The sequence below is a fragment of the Megalobrama amblycephala genome, linkage group LG2, assembly GCF_018812025.1.
Source record: "Megalobrama amblycephala isolate DHTTF-2021 linkage group LG2, ASM1881202v1, whole genome shotgun sequence".
NCBI lineage: Eukaryota > Metazoa > Chordata > Actinopteri > Cypriniformes > Xenocyprididae > Megalobrama > Megalobrama amblycephala.
The window spans coordinates 26760260-26780442 of NC_063045.1; the positions used below are offsets into that span (position 1 = coordinate 26760260).

Genomic DNA, 20183 nt, shown 5'->3' on the forward strand with positions numbered 1-20183 from the left:
CCACACACACAAATGTGCTTAGCCTAAATTCATAAATATATGACTTTTCCTATTAAGCTAAGTTTTATCGAGTCAAATGGCAGCTTGCCACCTTTACTCAGCAAGTGGTGCGTTTTCAAAGCTTGTGTGCTAGGTGGTTGGCTAGGCCTTCTGGAAGCTTCCAAAGAATGAAAGAGCTTGGCAGCTGCCTCAGCCATATCTAAACACTCCTAAAATAAAACTAAACAGCAGGGGGGCACTCCAAGGCCATCAGACTAGTAAAGAAAACTGAGCCTTTTATGTGCTTGGTTTAAATATTTGGAAAAGGCAGAACTGGGGTTATCGCCAGCTAACAGTGAGCCACCTGCTTTGGGCTTGATGCAGCTTCTTTATATAAATGTCACTGTAGTCACAATAGCCAAAGCATTTTGTTGTAAGATAGCATAATTAATTTGTTTCATTTTTTTCTTCTTTTTTTTTTTTTTCTTTTGCTCTTGTATAACTCTGGAGAATTCTGTAACATCAAGCTATTTCTAAATAACATATTTTATCTCAATTTGCTGAGAGTTTTTTTCTGTCTGTCTGGTTTAAACTGGCCATCTCTGCCCCTAAGGGTTAAATAATGCTTTTATAAGAGATTTTCAACAGCTTGTGCCTGAGGACTGGCTGAGCCCTGACATTTTTCTCAAATAGCCATGGTGTGATGGGACACATTTTACATGCTTCTTTAGAAATCAATGTGAAACATGACCTTCACCTCTCCCTGCCCTCTGGTAGCACAGCTAAAATTAGATAATTTTCTGTGGCTGTTCAACCATATCCGCAAAACTTTGACTCATTTTACAGTAATTATTGTGAGTGGAAGTAGTATATATTGATGCTTTGTGCCCGCTACTGTATTCAGCAGTATCATTTAGCTCTGATGAGTTTCAAAGGGAAAAGCTGAAACTTTGCTCTCCCTTTCACCTACTCACATTCTAATTTGCATTCTATATGTTTATAATAGTATGCAAAATTAGAATTTTTGGATTCTAAATGATAGTATGTTGAACATGGCATTGCAAGGTGCTCACATGGTATAGTATTTCCAGTAGATTGTCGAAGTATGCATTTTGGCATGCTTTTTCAGGTTGCCCACAAATCTTTGCACAACAGGCGTTTATAATATATGTGACCCATGCAGGCAAAATGATTCAGAATGCCCACAGGCTAATTATGAGCTACAGGCAAAAAAAAAAAGTGGGGGAAAAAACTCAAATTCTACCAAAATAATTTAATTAAGCCCTCACCTAGCAATCCCAATGTTCCAAATAGCAATTAAACATCATAAAGTATCTTTATTTATACATTTTCTAAGAGGAGAACCTTTCTTTTGTCCATGAAAAATGCAGTTTTTCTCTTCTCGATTCTCAACGACTGGTGCTTCCCCTCAGGACCAGTTTGGTATAGTTTTAAAGTGCAGCATTCCAACTTTGTGAATATTCATAGCGAATTCTCGATGGCATGAGTCTGAACCAATGAAATGTGATTTTCAAACTCATGCTGATGTAAACAAAATGATCTTACTCATGCTGACACGAAGTGAATGCACAAAGACACCTCAGACAATAAAAATAACAAACTCATTTTTGACAATTTGCTTATTGCAACTCATTTTGCCAGCATGGGTCAAATATACAAATACATATGTTTGCATATATATATATATATATATATATATATATATATATATATATGTATGTGTGTATAGGGTAAGTGTACCCATTAAGCCCATGTACCCTTTAAGCCCACTTTCAACTCTGAAGTCAAATTTAAAAAAGAGAAAATCATATTTTATGCTGGTCATTTTTTTAACAAATCCAATGATTTGTTATTTCCCTGACATTTTTTATCGCATACCAATCACTTTTGTTAATGTCGTGTTAGCCCCACTCATGTTCATGCTGTCCAAGGCAACCTCACACAAAGACACCCAAAAACTTTGGTCTTTCGGGACCCTTCAAAAAAACACATTTCTGCAATTCAGCCATTTCTTTGGAAAGTACGCTGATATTATGTCAGATAAGAGATAAATGTTTTAACCTAACTAACCTTTTACCTTAACTTACCTTACTTACTACTTTAATTTACAACTATATTTAGATAGGCCTCCAAATTACACATATTGATTCAGACTTTGTCCTAAAGTTTCCCTGTGTATAACCAGGCATAACTCGAGAGCCAAGCTGAGTTAAGGCTCCAGACTCCTGGCATGGGGGCCACTAGGAAGCCCAGAGTACGGAGCCCAAACTCGGCTTGGTTCCCGAGATACACCCGGTCACACTTCCATCTTGACTCCATCTACAACACCAGAGTCGATGGAAGTGTGACTGGGTGTATCTCGGGAACCAAGCTGAGTTTGGGCTCCGTACTCTGGGCTTCCTTTGCCTGCATGGGTCACATATAGCCGACTTAAGGCTCCAGACCACTGGCCTGGACCCACAGCCACTAACACCTACCCATCCCACCAAGAGCTCTAAAACATTAGTAAAAGGAATTGTTTAAATACTTCCCTGTCACTGAATAAATATATTGAAGTTTTACTTTTTTAAATAAATAAATATATATATATATATATATTGTGAATCAATCATGATGTGGGCTTATTTGGAACACATGTGGGCTTAAATGGTGCCAAAAGTACCAATTAAGCCCATGCCAGACTTCTGACCTCATTCATAAAATGTCTCAATTTTATATTCTAAAATGTACATCAACTACTTAATATATTTTTTAAATGAGAGAGAAATCTTGCATTTTAACAAATGATTTTTCTTGTACACCATGTCAATATCTATGAAAAACACCTCAGTAGAGATCTCAACTACATCACACACTATGCTTAGATGTTTCTCCTTAGCTAGAGATTCTGGTGGTCTCACATTTGTCTCCCCTATAGATACAGAAAAGATCTCAATATCATGGGGGTTACCTTTCTCTAGCAATTTTCCTGAATGGCATCTGGAACATTACTATTTCCAACAACAAATGATGTGCCCTATGCACATGAACTGTACAGCTTTCTTATTGTATCAACAATTAAGAGTAACGTTAACCTCATTTCTGCATATTTTCACTCTCAATATAGGCTTAAATGCTGAAATTATGGACTTTATTGGTGCACACTTTGTAAAGTTGTTGAGACATCATCTAAACTTTAAGAGGAGATATGTGAGAGCTTCAAAATTTCCAGCTAAGGAGAAAAACCTGTGCACAGTGTGCGATGTTGCTGAGATCTTTTCTAAACTCTGTTACACTAAAATGAGGGATATATGAGAATCACAACTAAGTCTCATGAGCATAGGAAAAGCAACCACTGAGCAATACATTTTTCCTATGGGTATGTATTATACATTTTTAGCATGATTTGTGCATTGGCGTCTTGTGTTAGCAATAAGATAAAATGTTTACTTCCTAACTTTTATGAAATAACAAAAATTAAAGGAATTTAGCTAGATCCTAGAACGTTTAAATATTGACACTGAAGTTTTGCTAGATTTTAGTTAATGATAATGCTCAAATTAAGCTAGAAGTGTGTGTGTGTGTGTGTGTGTGTGTGTGTGTGTGTGTGTGTGTGTGTGTGTGTGTAATATTGATATAAATAAATAAAATATTAAATATATTAATCATTGATCCAACTAGTGCATTTGCATGTTCTAGAGAAAAGAAAAGTTATATCTTAAAGGCAATTGGCTTTGTTTATATACATACATACTTGCTTCAATGGTTCGCTCTTCATACTTTTAATGCCTCATATAGGAATCCATTGTCTCAGTCTCATAGCTCAAATGTGTTAGCAAGTCCAGTTAGCATTCATCAAAGTAACCTTTTCAGAACTGCATTCCAAGACTTTGACTTATGCCAACTGCACTGCTGCATGAACGATTCGAAATCAGTTGGAATTATTGCTAAACTATATCACTGTGTTATCAAGACCTTACCTAATAAGTCAAATCTTACAAGTGAGATCAGGCCGGTCTTCTCGACAGAGGTCATTCATTTCCTAGAGTTACTTTTTCCCTCAGCACAGTGAGTTCTGACAGCAGACATGTGCCGTAAATTTATTTCCTTAACCCTGCAGACTACAAAACACTTTTACCTCATGGCTTTCAGTCAGATCTGTCTGATCTGGGTGTCATGTGGTGCCAACAGTTGATCTTGGCAGGTGTAATCTATCTGATGATAGAGGAAACCAAGTAATGGGAGGATGCCAAGGGTAAATCCAGCAACTATGATTCATTTTCCATGGCATGATGGATGCCGTGATGTATCACTTGGTAATTGAATGCTTGAGATATCCAATCATTCCCTGAAATGAAAGCTAATGGGAGGAAGTCAGCTGGACCTGAAAGTAAAATGCAAACATAGATTAAATTTTGGAATGACTGATAAAAAATATTTAAAGTTACAGTATATAAAAATAAGACATTTATTTTGTTAAAAAATACATTTTTTTTAAGCTGAATATATTTTAAGCAGTAGTTTTTCTAGACCTGAAAAAAGTTATTCAAAATTTAGAAGTAATAGAAATGTATATAGTGAATACAATACAAAAGTCTAAGATCACTAGTTACAATAATTCTGTATTTTTCTAATTTAATTCAGATGTGTTTGTTACATATTATATTATCGGCATAATATATCTGACATTTCCAAAATCCTAAAAATGTATTTGCTGGTTTAAATTCATTTTTGAATCAGATTTTCTATATGGTCTCAGACTTTTGCTATTCTTGTTTTGAAAATTATGCTTGAACGCCATGTTCGCTTTTTATTGCATGTTCCACAAAAGAAAGAAAGTCATACAGAAAGACATGAGGCTGAGTGATGAATTGTCATTTTTGGGTGAACTATTACTGTAATATGTTGGCCAGAATGCAGAACAAATCTGATATTATACATTTTCCCGCACAGGCAAAAAGCCTTTCAACTAGAAAATAAAACTAGGCTCATTATTCTTGTCACTAGAGAGATAGGAAATCCTTTGCGGGTTCATTTTATTCAGTTTTACAAGCAAGAAAGAAAATCTTTCGTCTTCCTCCCACTCATTGGCTTGCCTTCCCCCCTGCTGTTCCTTTTCTTTCCATCTTTTTTTGCTTCCCATCTCTCTCTAAACTACCAAAACGCAGGAAGCCACAGCAGACATCTAAACTGTAGAAAATGAGATGCCACCGTTCCTAAGCTCACAGGTCAATTTCATCTGTCCATCATTCCCATCAGGTTGTCTCTGGAGAAAGTGGACAACATTGTGCAGAGGGTGAGCAGCTCAGCAATCCCATTTGAGAGCATGTCTCTTATAGTCAACCGTTCAGCCACTATTCCGACACCCTTAATGGGGTTTTTTTTAGTGATTGGAACTTTCCTGTAAAACCTGAAATTGGTTTCAATCCCACTTTCAGGTCTGAGTCCCTGAAGACCGGTTTGTTGCATTATAGCAAGTTTCGCTCAGAACTGAAGGGCTACTTCAGTCTTTAATGTAGTGTTTTCATTTATAAAGCTAACCCGGGAGATTTTCATCCATTATAATTTGTGGTATATCTGTCAATGCAAGTCTGTGAGAAGTCCAGCCCAGTCCTTGAGTTTTTAAAGCAAGTTAGAGTTAGCAAACATGGCTAAATATGTAAGGAATCGCATACTAGCATACTTTTACTTTGCATGTGGTGTAGAGCATTGTAGCATTCCTTCCAGTAGGTTTGTGCACAATATCAGTGTAAACAGATATTTATATGGGAGAAATAGGAAGGGTAGAATCCAGTGATAGGCTTCTTGTTAAGGTAGCAGCCCATTATCTGCTCTGATTGGTCAGATGACACAGTCTGTTTTGATTGGTCTACCGCTTACAGCACGTGTCGGAAAAGAAACGACCATTACATATCTGAATTTCAGCTCTGGATGTTCCTCAGCACCTTTATACACAGTGATACAAACAGTAACAATGGTGTCGGTTTTACCATATAAATTCGAGCTTGAGTCCTTGTCTTTTTGAAGTGCATGCAAAGGGTAGGGCTGGGCGATATATCGCATGCGATTGTCACGCGCATTTCATCAGTAAAGCCGGTTCCCTGATTACCGCTAAATCGCTATCACCTGCTTTCAAATGGAGCGGCATTTAATAGACAGAGCCGTAGTTCACTGACAAGCCACGCAATATTGCGTTCATTATCGAAGGTGATTCATCTGCGATATGAACGCGATATTGCGTGGCTTGTCAGTGAACTACGGTTCTGTCTATTAAATGGCACTACATTTGAAAGCAGGTGATGGCGATTTAGCGGTAATCAGTGAACCGGCTTTACTGACGAAATGCGCGTGACAATCACATGCGATATATCGCCCAGCCCTAGCAAAGGGTATTCCCAGCGCAGAAAACAGCATCTTCTCGACGTATCGGCAACACGAACCAAACTCTTCTAGATCTCAGCTATTAAAACTTAAAACTGCAATGAAAAAAGACAGTGTCAAAAATGTGGTTTAAAAACTCTGGTGTTTTTTGCATCACAAACTACCTTGTAACCAATCACGTGCACGTGCGGGCGGGCTTTAGCATATCATTAACTATGCTGCAAAGTTGGGGGGTCTCAAGAGAAGCCAGGTTATCCCAGAATATTTTTCTGTTGATTATGAAAACTCGGGTATATTTAGAAATATAGCAGGTCACTTATGTATATTATATATATTATGATATTATGATGAACTATATGCTTTTCTCCACTGGCAAGTTGTTCAAAGCATTTCTAAGGATGCTGATATTTGGAAGAAAGCTGTCTGACTTTGAGATGGCGAACAAGAACATGGTTTGTGTAACATTAGCAACACATTATTAGCTGTTTGATAACATATTCAAGAAAAGGGCTAATATTACCATTATGTGTCTGACAGTGTAGAGAGCAATACATAAAATGCATTACCTTTCTGATACATAGACTTGTAGATGAGCCTGTATAATTCACTCCTCCACTTCTTCTGAATCAGTTTCTTGTTCATACATATATGGCTGAATTAAACCAATATTTCCATTTGCGCTAAAGTCACGTGATTTCAGTAAATGAGGCTTCGTTACGTGTTTCGAAATCTCAATAGTTCATGTGACTTTGGCAGTTTGATATGCGATCCAAACCACTGATTCGAAACAAAAGATTCGTAAAGCTTCGAAGCAGTGTTTTGAAATCAGCCATCACTGGATATTGTTGAAAAGTAGTTATTTTGTTTTTTTTGCACGCAAAAAGTATTCTCATCATCGTCGCTTTATAATATTAAGGTTGAACCACTGTACTCACAATAGAGGCCTCACTGAGCCATCGGATTTTATAAAAAATATCTTAATTTGTGTTCCGAAGATGAGCGATGATCTTACAGGTGTAGAACGAGTAATGACAGAATTTTCATTTTCGGGTGAACTAATGAATATATATATTTTTTAAAAGGAAAAAAAAGGTTTAAATATGCCATTTTAATGATTAAAGATGAGTTTTAAGGGATAAAATCATTGACTACGGGGGTGCAAACAGCTATATTACACACTGCATGAAAGGTAATATTCGAAAAAAACATAAATGTATTGACAAAACTTTGAATTTCACCTCAGATATTTGCCTACATAACGACACCATCCCAAAGCCGATCATCTTCCCGTTTGTGTATTGAAGCATCTTATTGAGCTTGGCATCTACATTCTGATATTTTGTTTGACTTCGATAACACTGTAGTAGTGGCTACAAGGCAGTTTATTTAGGTGTCGCCCTGCACAGACGCATGTTAACACGCATAGAGTTCTGATGTTTGCTCTATTCCAAATTGCATATTCTGTTTTAGCCTCATTAAAGTGGTCACATTCCGAACAGGTGGCCTGCTGGCCTCCGGAATGTTCCGTGTTCTAATTCCGGAACATTCCTTTTTGATGGATAGGCACAAAAATTCTGATCATGCCTGTGGTCCTATTCCTTCACAATTCATTATTTTCTTATTAACCAGGTAATTCAGGAGGTATTCTGGTCCAACTGGATGCATCTGTAATGCTCTTGTTACATTCCAAACACATTCCAGTAGGGAATTTACATTCCTGTGAGTCTGGAACCTGGATAGGTATTCTAGTGAGGTGATTTAGGCTCTGCAATTTCAAGTCAGATTTTAATCAGAAAGACGGATAGGAACCCATTTATGCTTTAGCAGACATCTAATTGAATTCTTCATACAAAAACATTCAATCAGTTATGCTTTCATGTTTTGTTTTTCACCTCTTTTTTTGTGAATTCCTTTGGGCCTGAGTACTATATTAAGGGATGCTCTTTATGGTCTTGTTAGTAAAACAAACATTTTAGAGCTTGAAACATTGTTCCCATTGTTTATAGAGTTCATTTTGGAAAGACTTACAAAGATGAAAAAGCTCAGGAAGTGGATACATAAATACAAGTCTATTCAGAGAGTGCCAGTTCACCAAACCATCTCTGGAAATAGATGCTTGACACCAGGCAGACTAGACACATTCAAACAATAAATAAACCATCCGCCATCCATTACTTTCTAACTTGGCGTAAATAACCACTGGAGACTGGAGACAGTGGGAATTCTGTCATTTTCTTTGACAAGGTTATGATAATGAATACCACCTACAGTTCTTCACGTTACTGTTCAGATCCAGAAATGGTCCCGTGTGGTCCAACTCTTGACAGCATAATAATGATTCGTATTAACAAGGTCTTTACATAACAGTCATATTTGCGCTACCCATACATGTCATTTTCTTTTGCTAAATATAAGTTGTTTTTACATGGATTTTGATCGGCTCGATGTCTACAATATTTAACAAAAATACTTTTAAATAAAGTCACTTTTCTGTTCATATATGCGTAAGATATCATGATGTACAATGACGATTTTTAATTACCATGTTAATGGATAATACAAACTGTTTTATTAGTCCATAAGGCATGATCTATTTGTATAAACTGTGAACAAATACTTTTAACCATATAATTTTGAAAATAGATTAATAAATGTGTAACCATACACTGTAAAAAATGACCGTGATTTTAACAGTAAAAGACTGTAAAAATGCTGCGGTGAAAAACTGTTAATTGGTTTACAGAAAGTTCCCGTACTATATACGGCGAATAACTGTAATAGATCTAACGGTACATTTAATGTAATTTTACGGTAAAATACCGTTAAATTCACAGTTTTTGGAAGTGAAAAATAACAATTCATTGTAAAATTTACAGGGAAAAACCGTAAATTGACATTCCCACAATTCCCTGCATGACACTTCACATTTGATATATTTTCGTTGAAATAACTTTCTTCTTAGTTTTTCTCATTTTTTTTCTAATCAGTTATGTACATTAGGGTTTTATGTTACATCTAATGTTGTTAAATTAATGTTTATTGCATTTTTAAAATTTCATGCATGTTACCATGATGGTGTTTAGTGTGTGTGTGTGAATGACACTGTGTGCACCTTCTATATATTAGTGTTGTCCTCCTCAGCTGCTTGTGATGAACTTTGATTCATCATGTCAAGTCAAGTCAAATTTATTTATATAGCGCTTTTTACAATTTGTAATTGTTTCAAAGCAGCTTTACATATTAGGAGCACAGAAAAAAGAGAAATGGTTAAAAATAAGCTGTACAAGCAAGCGTGGTAATATGTAACATATACAAGATGGTGCTACATTAAGCCAATGTCGGCTGACTCCCAGGGGTGGAAAAAACCCCCTAGGAGAAAAACCCAGCGTGCTAGCACTGGGAAAAAAGTCCTAGGAGGGAAAAAACCCCTTGGAAGATATATATATAATATATGTAAATGGATATGGAGATCAAAATCTGAATTATACATTTTTATTATAGAGATTAAAAATAGATTATATATAAATATATGTAAGCGGATACGGAGATTTAAAAATCTGAATTATAGATGCAGCCAGAACTGGATCTGTAGGCCCATTGTCTCCTGGGCTACGTTGTAGTCAGGTCCAGACACAGGTTCTCCATCTGATCTGGATACGGCCTGGATCCAGCACCCGGCAAACCTCAGGATAAGCAGAGAGACTGATATTAGCGTAGATGCCATTCTTATTCTGATGTACAGGTATATGTAGTGTTATAGGAAATGTTCTCGGTTCCGGCCGACCTAATTATTGCAGCGTAACAATCCTTTAACGGATTTGAAAAATGTTAATGTATTGATAATGTGTTATGTGTATGCAAGAGCAAAGAGATGTGTTTTTAGTCATGTGACTCTTATCACCACTGTGTTTGGTGACTGTCAGTGTATTATAAAGGTACAAAACAGATATTAATACTTCATTAGGTTGGTAAATTAACATTATATCAGTTAATGAAATACGTTACTTTACCGTAAATTTAATAGATTTTTTTTTACGTTGCTACTGTTTTTATGGTAAAGTTCTGGCAACCACAGCTGCCGGTTTTTTACCGTAAATTTTACTGGATTTTTTTTTACTGTGTATAGTCAAATTTCTCCCTTGACTGTATGTGATATTATTTCAGTGTGAATGTTTATGTTGTGAACTTGTGACAAATAGTATGAAGGCATTTAATGTCAAAATATAGGCCTACATGCATTTAATCATTGCAAATCCTTGAACAAGTGAAACATGCATTTAAGCCAATGAGACATTTAACCACAGAAGGTGTATATGGTGAGTGTATGATATTTCTGTCATGATGTGGGGAACAAATTTATATTTATATATTTATAGTAAGTGTTTATCCGCTGTAGGCTATTGAATCTGTTCATGTCTTTCACATTTTATCATTAGAGATTTTTGTCAAAGATATTTATCGTGTTAATATTAAATAAATATTAAATAATAAAATGTATTAATTTAGTTTTCATGTATTAAAAGACAGGTTTTTCTGCAGAAATGCTATGATATGGGCTTATAATTTTTAAGTGTTTTAAAATGATTATTTGTTGTTTGCTTGTTTTTATTTTATTATGAGCAGTTTAAATATGTTTTAAACCTATTATTTTAGAAATGTTTTTTTTTTAAATATCCTATTTGGTTTCATACAGAGAAACACGTTTCACTTGTTCAAGGCTTTTTTTAAATGGTTATTTTTATTTGACATTAAATAGCCTACGTTACATAATCTAAGTATTATTTGTTACAATTTGAACATGAAGGAAATTATACGATCAAATATAGAGTCAAATGGGAAACACTACATGTTACACATTTTTTAATATATGTTTGAAGTAATACAAAAAAACTTTAGTTACAATTAACTAAAGTGTTTGTATCCATTAACATTAAATCTTCTCAAACTCTGTGTGTTATTTGGAACGTGGAGGAAATAATGCTATCACATATAGTCAAATGGGAAACACTTTACAACACACATTAATGTTTTTTTTTTTTTTTTTTTTAAATAAAAATGACGTATAGTTGTAGCCTATATCCTTGAAGTATAAACTACTGTGTTTGTATCCATTCACTGACATTAAGCATGACCAATAGGCTGTTTTAAAATTTTGCTTTGTACATCGCTTTGTAATGTGAAATCTCAAAAACTGCTTGGCGAACTCCCAATTAAATTACATATTTCAAATCAGCAACAAAATATGACATGAACCATCCCATAAATGTTGTTTCTTATGCTAAAGTAGCATTAAAAAAAGCTTATTTTTCAGGCTAGACGAGCTAATGCACATGTGCATGGGAACCGGAGCCTCTAACAGCAGCTACAATGACTTTATCATTCGGCAATTGGCTCTTTTACTTAGAAGGCGGGACGTATTCCACCATATTGCACGTTGCAGTTTTTCCCATTCATAACTAATAGGAGTGAACCGTCTTTCTATATCTATCGTCTTTGATTCCAGTGAATTATTAATGGGATTAATAATTCACATTAATTAAAGCCAGAAAATGTGCAGTATATGTTGTCCTTTTCATACTATTACAGCGGAATGCAAATGGGGAAAAAAGAAAACAATCATGAGGAAAAGGATGCAGTGACTGAAAAGAGCTCTTGCCATAGATATTCTTGTTATAACGTCACGTTAAAAATACCAAGCGTTACGTTATTCTCATGATGTCTGCAAATGAAACATGAAGGAAAATTGACAGCTCAATCGGTCAAACTGACGGATAAGCTTTATTTGTAGGGCAACCTTATGATTTGAAATGATTCGTTTCAGTCTTTTTGAATGGAAGTTCCCCAAACCGGAAGTGCCACCCAAAATTCAAAACGCAGTAGGCTCGTCAGGAAAAAGGTGGATATATTGTGGACATTATGCAAATGCACCTGGATATTTGAAATCTTTGCAAGTAATTAGCTGAAAGACTCATCAGTCATTCATTAAAGGTAAGCTGGAGGTGTTGTTATGCACAGTAATGCAACTCTGCATTTTTTTTTTTTTTTTTTGTGAATATTTACACAAAGTGAGCCTTCCAACAATAATAAATTACAAGGCCATTTGGCAAAAAAGGAAATTACTCAGGGCTGTTCAGCTAAACGTATTTTTCCCTCTAATGACTGTGACATTTTGCCATCTCATCCCAAATGTCAGGAATCAGCAGACCTCTTGAGTGCTTTCAACAGATCCAAAACGAGAATCTCCTCTCTGGCCGTAAACACAGCGAGGATGTTTGTCTGGAAGGTCAGGCGTGGATCTGCCCGCAATCAAATTAAAGAGTGCAAAAAGAGAAAGAGAGATGGAGAGAAGGTAGATGGAAAAAAGAATAGATGGAAATTGCTTTTTCAGAAAAGCATTACTGCATTTATGCAAAAGGCTATTTGCATCCTGTGGTGTCAGATAATGTCAAAGCAATATGTGTATATGTGTGTATATATACAGACAGTACTGTGCAAAGTCTTAGGCACGTCAGCATTTTCACCCCCCAAAAAGGGTTTTAAGCCAGTTATTTATATCTTTTGCTGTAGTGTGTCAGTAGGAAATATCAGTTCACATTTCTAAACAGTCATTTTGACATTAATTGTAATAATCGAGTAAGATTTTTGTATTCACAAGGATTCTGACAACCGTGATCAGACGAAGAAACAGATGAAACTGAGATAAACTAAATCCAGAAGAACCGTGGCCGTGTCTCCAAGACGCTTGAAGAAACCGACCTGCAAACATACAGTACTGTGAAGTGTTTAGGCACTTGTGTAAAAATGCTATAAAGTGAGGATGCTTTCAAAAATACTGCCATAAATAGATTTTATTTACCAATTAACTTCTATTAACCTTTGCATTTAAAACAGCTTTTGTCTAGGTACACTTGGGCATCATTTTTCAGGTAGCTTTGCAGGAAGGTTTCTTCAAGTGTCTTGGAGACACATTTTTTTTTTTTTTTAATTGTTTTTCGCACTGCTTTTTTTTTTTTTGTGTGTGTGTGTAGATATTTGATTGTTTTTGTCCCTCAAACTAAAGTATCTGTCCTTTAGGTTTAGATTTACTGAAGCTTTCTGTAGTTGTTTCTTATCGAGTCGGTAAAGAATATCAATGCGTCCTTTAAACAAGAGAACTCTCAGCACTGCAGGGGAATAAATCTAAAGTCGCCTCACAGATTTATTACGCTTTAGAAGCGATACTTCCTTGTTCTGGAAGTTTCCTTCTCCCTCGTCTCACTTATACGTGTACAGTGTATCCCCATCAAGCTATGAAAAGGAAGTCATTGACTTTATTTATCCAACAGGGAGACGTAATGTGTGCGGCGGTTCTCATGATTGTATACATCTTATCGTCTCACTGAGATTCTCCCCCGGCTCTAGTTGTGTTTTTCTTTCCTCTCTTCCCTTCTTCGGCAGCAAGCATGAAAGAGAGAGGGGATTACCACTCCATTCTGCTGGACCCCAGGGGTCCCGTCTCATTCCAAACATTGCTGTGTTTGTGTGTGTGTGGCAGGAAACGGGGTCGGTTGGGTCCTCTGAAAGGTTCAGTCACTCATCCGCAAAGACAGCAGAGAAAGGAGTACAAATTCGACCTTGCATTTTTGTCTTACCTTAACCATTCTTTTTTTATGACTGTATATGTACTTCTGACACACATGGGCATTGTTTTAAAACACATTTAACTTCACTACAGTATGATTTCCTATCCTAAGGGAGGCTAGATCACTCTCTATATTGTGTGTGCTGGGAGGATCGTGTGTCGCACAAAATTGGATTTGGAAATACGGCTGTCATGGAGTGTCTAATCTCTCACACTGTGTATTTCGGTGTGATTGTTATTATTGGCTGTTTTTTAACTTATGTGGTACTATATATATATATACAGAGCTGGGTATATAGTATATATAGTATTTTGTTTTTTATTTAAAAAAAAAAAAAGAGGTGTTTTTCACACTGCTACCTTTTTTTTTTTTTTGGCCCTCAAACAAAAGTGTCTGTCCTTTTACAATAGATTTAGATTTACCGACGCTTTCTATAGTTGCTTATATTGAGTCGGTAAAGAATATTAATGTGTCCTTTAAACAGTTATTTTAAATTGTAATTTTTCATAATTTTGTTGTTTTACAGTATTATTGATCAAATAAATGCAGCCTTGTTGAGCATAAAAAGACTTCTTTCAAAAACATTTAAAAATCTTACCATCCCCATATTATTACATATTGCTTGTTATATATTATATCAAAATGTATTAACATATATATTATATATAGTAACCATATATATTATTCAGACACTAGATATAATTTTTTATATATTTTTTTTTTACTTGTGGTTGCAGGACACTATAGTTCATTTATGTAAGTGAGGATAGCAAAATAAAGTAAACTGTGACATAATTTATACCCAAAAATTCTTCATACAGTGAACTACCAGTAAAATTGATCAAAAAAATTTGGGACCAAAAACTATTCAGACACTTTGACCTGACCATGTTTTGCTTAAAGGGGTGGTTTATTATGATTTCACTTTTTTAACTTTAGTTAGTGTGTAATGTTGATATTAGACTATAAACAACATCTGCAAAGTTAGGACGCTCAAAGTTCAAAGCAAAGAGGGATATTTTCTGTTTAAGGACTACAACAAACAGCTGGTAGGGGACTACAACAAGCTTCTTCCTGGGTTGGTGACATCACTAACCCTAAAATTTACATAAACCCTGCCCCCGGGAACACGCAACAAAGGGGGTGAGGCCATGTTATTGCAATACAGTACATAACACAAATGCAATAGCATGTCATAAAAGCAAGATGACAACATGACAAGTTACAACTGTAATTAAACTAAACTATATCTGTTCTATCTTCATGCAGCTTTTATTCTCTGGCTCTGAAGGATCTTACAACAGTTCCCACACGAGCGATTTATAGATTATCATGACAGAATATGCTAATCAATGACTTTAAGATAGTTAACTCCACATCAGCTACATAAATTTATCAACTAACCATTTAGATTTGCATTCCACATGTTGTCACTTCTTCTTGAGTCTCTCCATCCTTGTCCGACTCCATTTTGAACCTAAAAGGCTGAACAGTTTCTGACATTTTAAGTGAGTCTGTGTGAGGTAATCGGCACTGCAGTGCTAACACTAGCTCTTAAAACCCTCTTCTTTAGAGCAGCAGCTCATTTGCATTTAAAGGGACACACACAAAAACAGCGTTTTTGCTCACCCTCAAAAAGTGACAAATTTAACATGCTATAAAAAATATCTGTGGGGTATTTTGAGGTAAAATATCACATACACACTCTGGGGACATCAGAGACTTATTTTACATCTTGTAAAAGTGGCATTATATGACCCCTTTAAGTGTTATGACATAATTAAAGGGTTAGTTCACCAAAAAATGAAAATGATTTCATTAATGACTCAGCCTCATGTCGTTCCAAACCCGTAAGACCTCCGTTCATCTTCGGAACACAGTTTAAGATATTTTAGATTTAGTCCGAGAGCTTTCTGTCCCTCCATTGAAAGTGTTTGTACGGTAGACTGTCCATGTCCAGAAAGGTAATAAAAACATCATCAAAGTAGTCCATGTGACATCAGTGGGTTAGTTAGAAGTTTTTGAAGCATCTAAAATACATTTTGGTCCAAAAATAACAAAAACTACGACTTTATTTAGCATTGTCTTTTCTTCCGGGTCTGTGTATATCCACAGTGACGCTGCATCTTCTTCTTATACGGCGGTTGGCATCGCCGTAGAAGAAGCGTCACTGTGGATATACACAGACCCGGAAGAAAAGACAATGCTGAATAAAGTCGTAGTTCTCTCGGACTAAATCTAAAATATCTTAAACTGTGTTCCGAAGATGAACGGAGGTCTTACGGTTTGGAACGACATGAGGGTGAGTCATTAATGACATAATTTTCATTTTTGGGTGAACTAACCCTTTAAGATACATTTTTTCTGACACGTTTTAACTCTGAGATCTTGTCATATTTATTACCTTTTTTAAACTATACTGAATAAATTGTAATAATGAATATAATTTTGTTCAAGGTGTCTGAATAAATTTTGGTTTGGCTATATATATGATACAAATTAAATGTATCTCTCAATTTCTCAGTTGATTGGGAATTTGAAGGACACAAACAAAAGTATAGTTAACTTTATTTTACAGTGCCATAGTTACACATTACTACATGTACTTACTATAGTAATAACAGTAATTTATGCATAATTACGAGTAACTAACCCTAAACCAAATACTAACCCTAACTGTAACTCTATAGTAAGTACATGTAGTTAATTAACAGTACTCAATACTTATTTGAGTAATTACAATGTAACTACGTCACTGTGAAATAAAGTGTAACCAAAATATAATATTATTCATTAAATAAAATTAATGGCAAATCTGGCATACATGTTAAAAATAATAATAATTAAAAAAGTATATAATTCATTATATATATATAACCTCATATGCCAGCCCTATATGAGTCAATACATTTTGGTGTATTATGGCTCTACAAAGATTTCAAGTGATGAAGAACTCAAAATAACACTGTATAGAAACTAGAGACTTCCTAATAAATTCGAATGAAACTCTAAGTATGTCATTATGAGATATAATGAACATTTTATGCAAGGCCAGAGGGCAGCACTAAAGTTAATAGTGTTGCTTATGAAACATTAAATTAAAAGAATACAAACCTTTAGGGTAAAGTGTGACTTAAAATATTGGCAAAATTGCAGATCAGTATTTGTATAAAAGTCATAAGGGTGATATTTTTGGCCTAGTTCAGTTATATTGTTTGTTGAATTCTTCTAAAGCATTTGATCTTTGAATAACTTTGATTCTGGGATATCAAATTACAAAAAATACAAAATCTTGATTTTGTTTTTGGATAGGTCTTTTCATGAATGTCCAAAAAACACCTTATTTTTCACATATTTGACATTGCAACACCTCTCTTCCCAGTCTGTCAGTAACGCTCTGTTTAGTTCTGTCTCTCCTTCTGAAAAGGGCATTGTGCTCTGATTGGTCAGCTGGACCAGTGTGTTGTGATTGGTCAATCACTTCAAACGTGTTTTGAAAATGTCATGCCATGTACCAAAAACACGAGTTTCAACACCAACCCAACTCAACCTAGATTTTTTTTTTTTTGTGCATGCCTTGAGCGGGAATTATGTAAATGAGTGATACTGTGACATGTTCGTTCCCACAAGAAAATTCAATCAAAGTGTTTCAGGGAGTTAAGAAACAGTGTGCAATGATAAATAGAATAACTCCTTTTGGAGTGACTTTATGCTTTGTTTCATTGCAGACCTTTTTCATGCTCGAACAGCAACATGTAAAAAAAGGAAATAAAAAAAGCATAATAGGACCTCTTTAATATAATATTTCTTTCTTTGTGTCTCTCACCTAGGCTCTTTTGAAAATGGATTGTCAGGGTTTAGTAGCCCGGCTCATCATGGACTTTGTGTTGCTGACGACGGCAGTGGAAGTGGCTCCTCGCTGGAGGGAACTCGCCGAAAAACTTGCCCATGTATCCAAGCAACAAATGGAGGCCTATGAGGCTCCACACAGAGACAAAACCGGGATGGTGGATAGTGAGGTGAGAAAACAAAACCTCCCTTTTCAATATGAAAGAATATAGTTCACATTTGTGAAGATATACCCATTTACATTTATTTTGTAATTTCAGGCCATGTGGAAACCAGCCTACGACTTCCTGTTGACGTGGGCCGCTCAGATTGGGGACAGTTACCGCGATGTCATCCACGAACTGCACATGGGCCTGGACCGGATGAAGAATCCCATCACCAAACGCTGGAAACACCTCACCGGCACCCTTATCCTTGTCAATTGCCTCGACTTGCTTCGAAGCTCTGCCTTTAGTCCCGCCCCTCAGGATGACTTTGCCATTTAGCTCCACCTCCTCACAATCCTTGCAGAATCAGTTTCTGTTTTCGACATCACCTCGGATGACTGCTGAACTTTTAACGGATATCCACTTTTCTATTTCACCATCAGCTGTGAGTTTACCTCAATCCAATAGACTAGGATGTCCTGTACCCGCCCACGTCCATATAAGGGCATGCGGAAAGCCAATAAAGCCAAAACACAGAGTGTTTTAATTGTAGCTATTTTTTAGATTTCTGAAGGTGTTTTTATCAGTTTTGTTCTTTGTGATATCTATATTTTTTTATATCGGATGGCACAAAGGAAATTTTTACAATCACATTTTTCAAAAAACAAAGCAGATTTAATCTTTGTTCGTTACTAAAAACGAAGGTCTATTTTGTGACGTCACATTTACCCTTTTGTCTTGGTCTAGCCGTTCTGTAATTTGTTGCCAAATGCTTGAGCCTTCCACATTTGTGATTTTATTCCAAAATCTTTAATTGTTGTTGCGTCAGATTTGATCGATTGCTTTGCACAAGGAAGAAGACACTAGTCTTACTAGACACACAAAACACCACAAACTGTTTACGTGAGAGGAAGGAGCATATGGTGTGTTAATGGGTCATGCGTTTTATCCTTTCAAGCTTTTGCAAAATTTGCGAAGTTTGCTTTTGAGTGACCGGATATCGCACCATGTACTAGGTATTAAATTGCAGTGTTGCTTTAGTTTCAATTGTGAGTCATTCATTTAGTGTTTTTGTCAAGAAACAAATGTAGTCAGATGAATGAATAAATCATAGCGTGATTTTATTTATGACTGATGATTTTTTTTTTCTTTTGTGTTCTACATTTATATTTTTTGTACCTGCTATACAGTTTTTCCATTTTTAGACATTTTATGTTCTTGTTAAGCTTTTTTGTTGGTTTATTTGTTTTAAATAATAATCATTTATTTTACATCCTGTACATGTCAAGGAGATTTTGTGCTGTTTACAGTAACAGCATGTTGGGGGAAAAAGCATATGTATGTGTGTGTATATATATTCTGTGATTCAGAGTTCTGTCACATTTATGTCTTGTTTTTGTGTTAGCTCTTTGAGAGTAACTGTTTGAAAAGTTATAATTCACACATTGTCTTAGTTGCAGCCAAATGTTTAGCAAGAAAACAAATTAAACATGCTGTCCCATGTTGTTCCCATGGATTCAATAAAGCAGCTGTAAATTGAGAATGTTGTTAGATTTGTCAGCTCTTATTGTGACTATTTGTCATAATTGCACATTTGTCTCACAAAGTTTCTTGTTATTGTGACTATTATGATTGCGACAGTATATCTCACAATTGCAACGTCTTTTTGCAATATTGAAACAACAATCTCACAATAGGGACTTTACTTCTCATTACTGTTTATAAAACTGTTCATAAATTTGACTATTTGTCACAAATGCAACAAAATATTATGACTATTTCTCATAATTGCGACAATGTAACTCACGATTGTGATTTCATTTCTTGTCATTGCGACTATATCTGACAATGCACTATTGCTACTATCTTACAATTGTAACTTTTCCTCGTCACTGCAACTGTTCATAAATTCGACTCTTTCTCAGTTTGCGACTAAATTTTGTTATTGTGACTATTTCTCATAATTGTGACAGTATATCTTACATGTGACTTCATTTCCTCTTATTGCGACTGTTTCTTTGTAGCTGTCACAGTTGTGACTTCATGTCCTGTTATTGTGACGGTAGGCTTGTTCGAGATGCAGTACCTCGAGAGGGTTTGGAGAGCATATGAGTCCTTATGCTTTTGAATCACTCTTACTGTACTTTGATGTCATACGCAGATCGGTCTGCGCAGAGCTGATGCATCTAGAACAAGACTTATATCT

At 35.6% G+C, this 20183-nt stretch overlaps 1 protein-coding gene across 3 annotated transcripts in view; it reads left to right on the plus strand.

Annotated features, from left to right (window-relative positions):
- Positions 1-19520, plus strand: part of sh3bp4a (SH3-domain binding protein 4a) — a 43998-nt gene extending 24478 nt beyond the window's left edge. For all 3 annotated transcript variants that reach the window (XM_048168679.1, XM_048168688.1, XM_048168697.1), the window contains exons 4-5: positions 17813-18001; positions 18092-19520. In XM_048168679.1, the coding sequence (XP_048024636.1) occupies positions 17813-18001; positions 18092-18316 (414 nt within the window). In that variant the 3' untranslated portion in view covers positions 18317-19520. The remainder of the gene's footprint in view (positions 1-17812; positions 18002-18091) is intronic.
- The last annotated feature ends 663 nt before the right edge of the window (positions 19521-20183 follow it).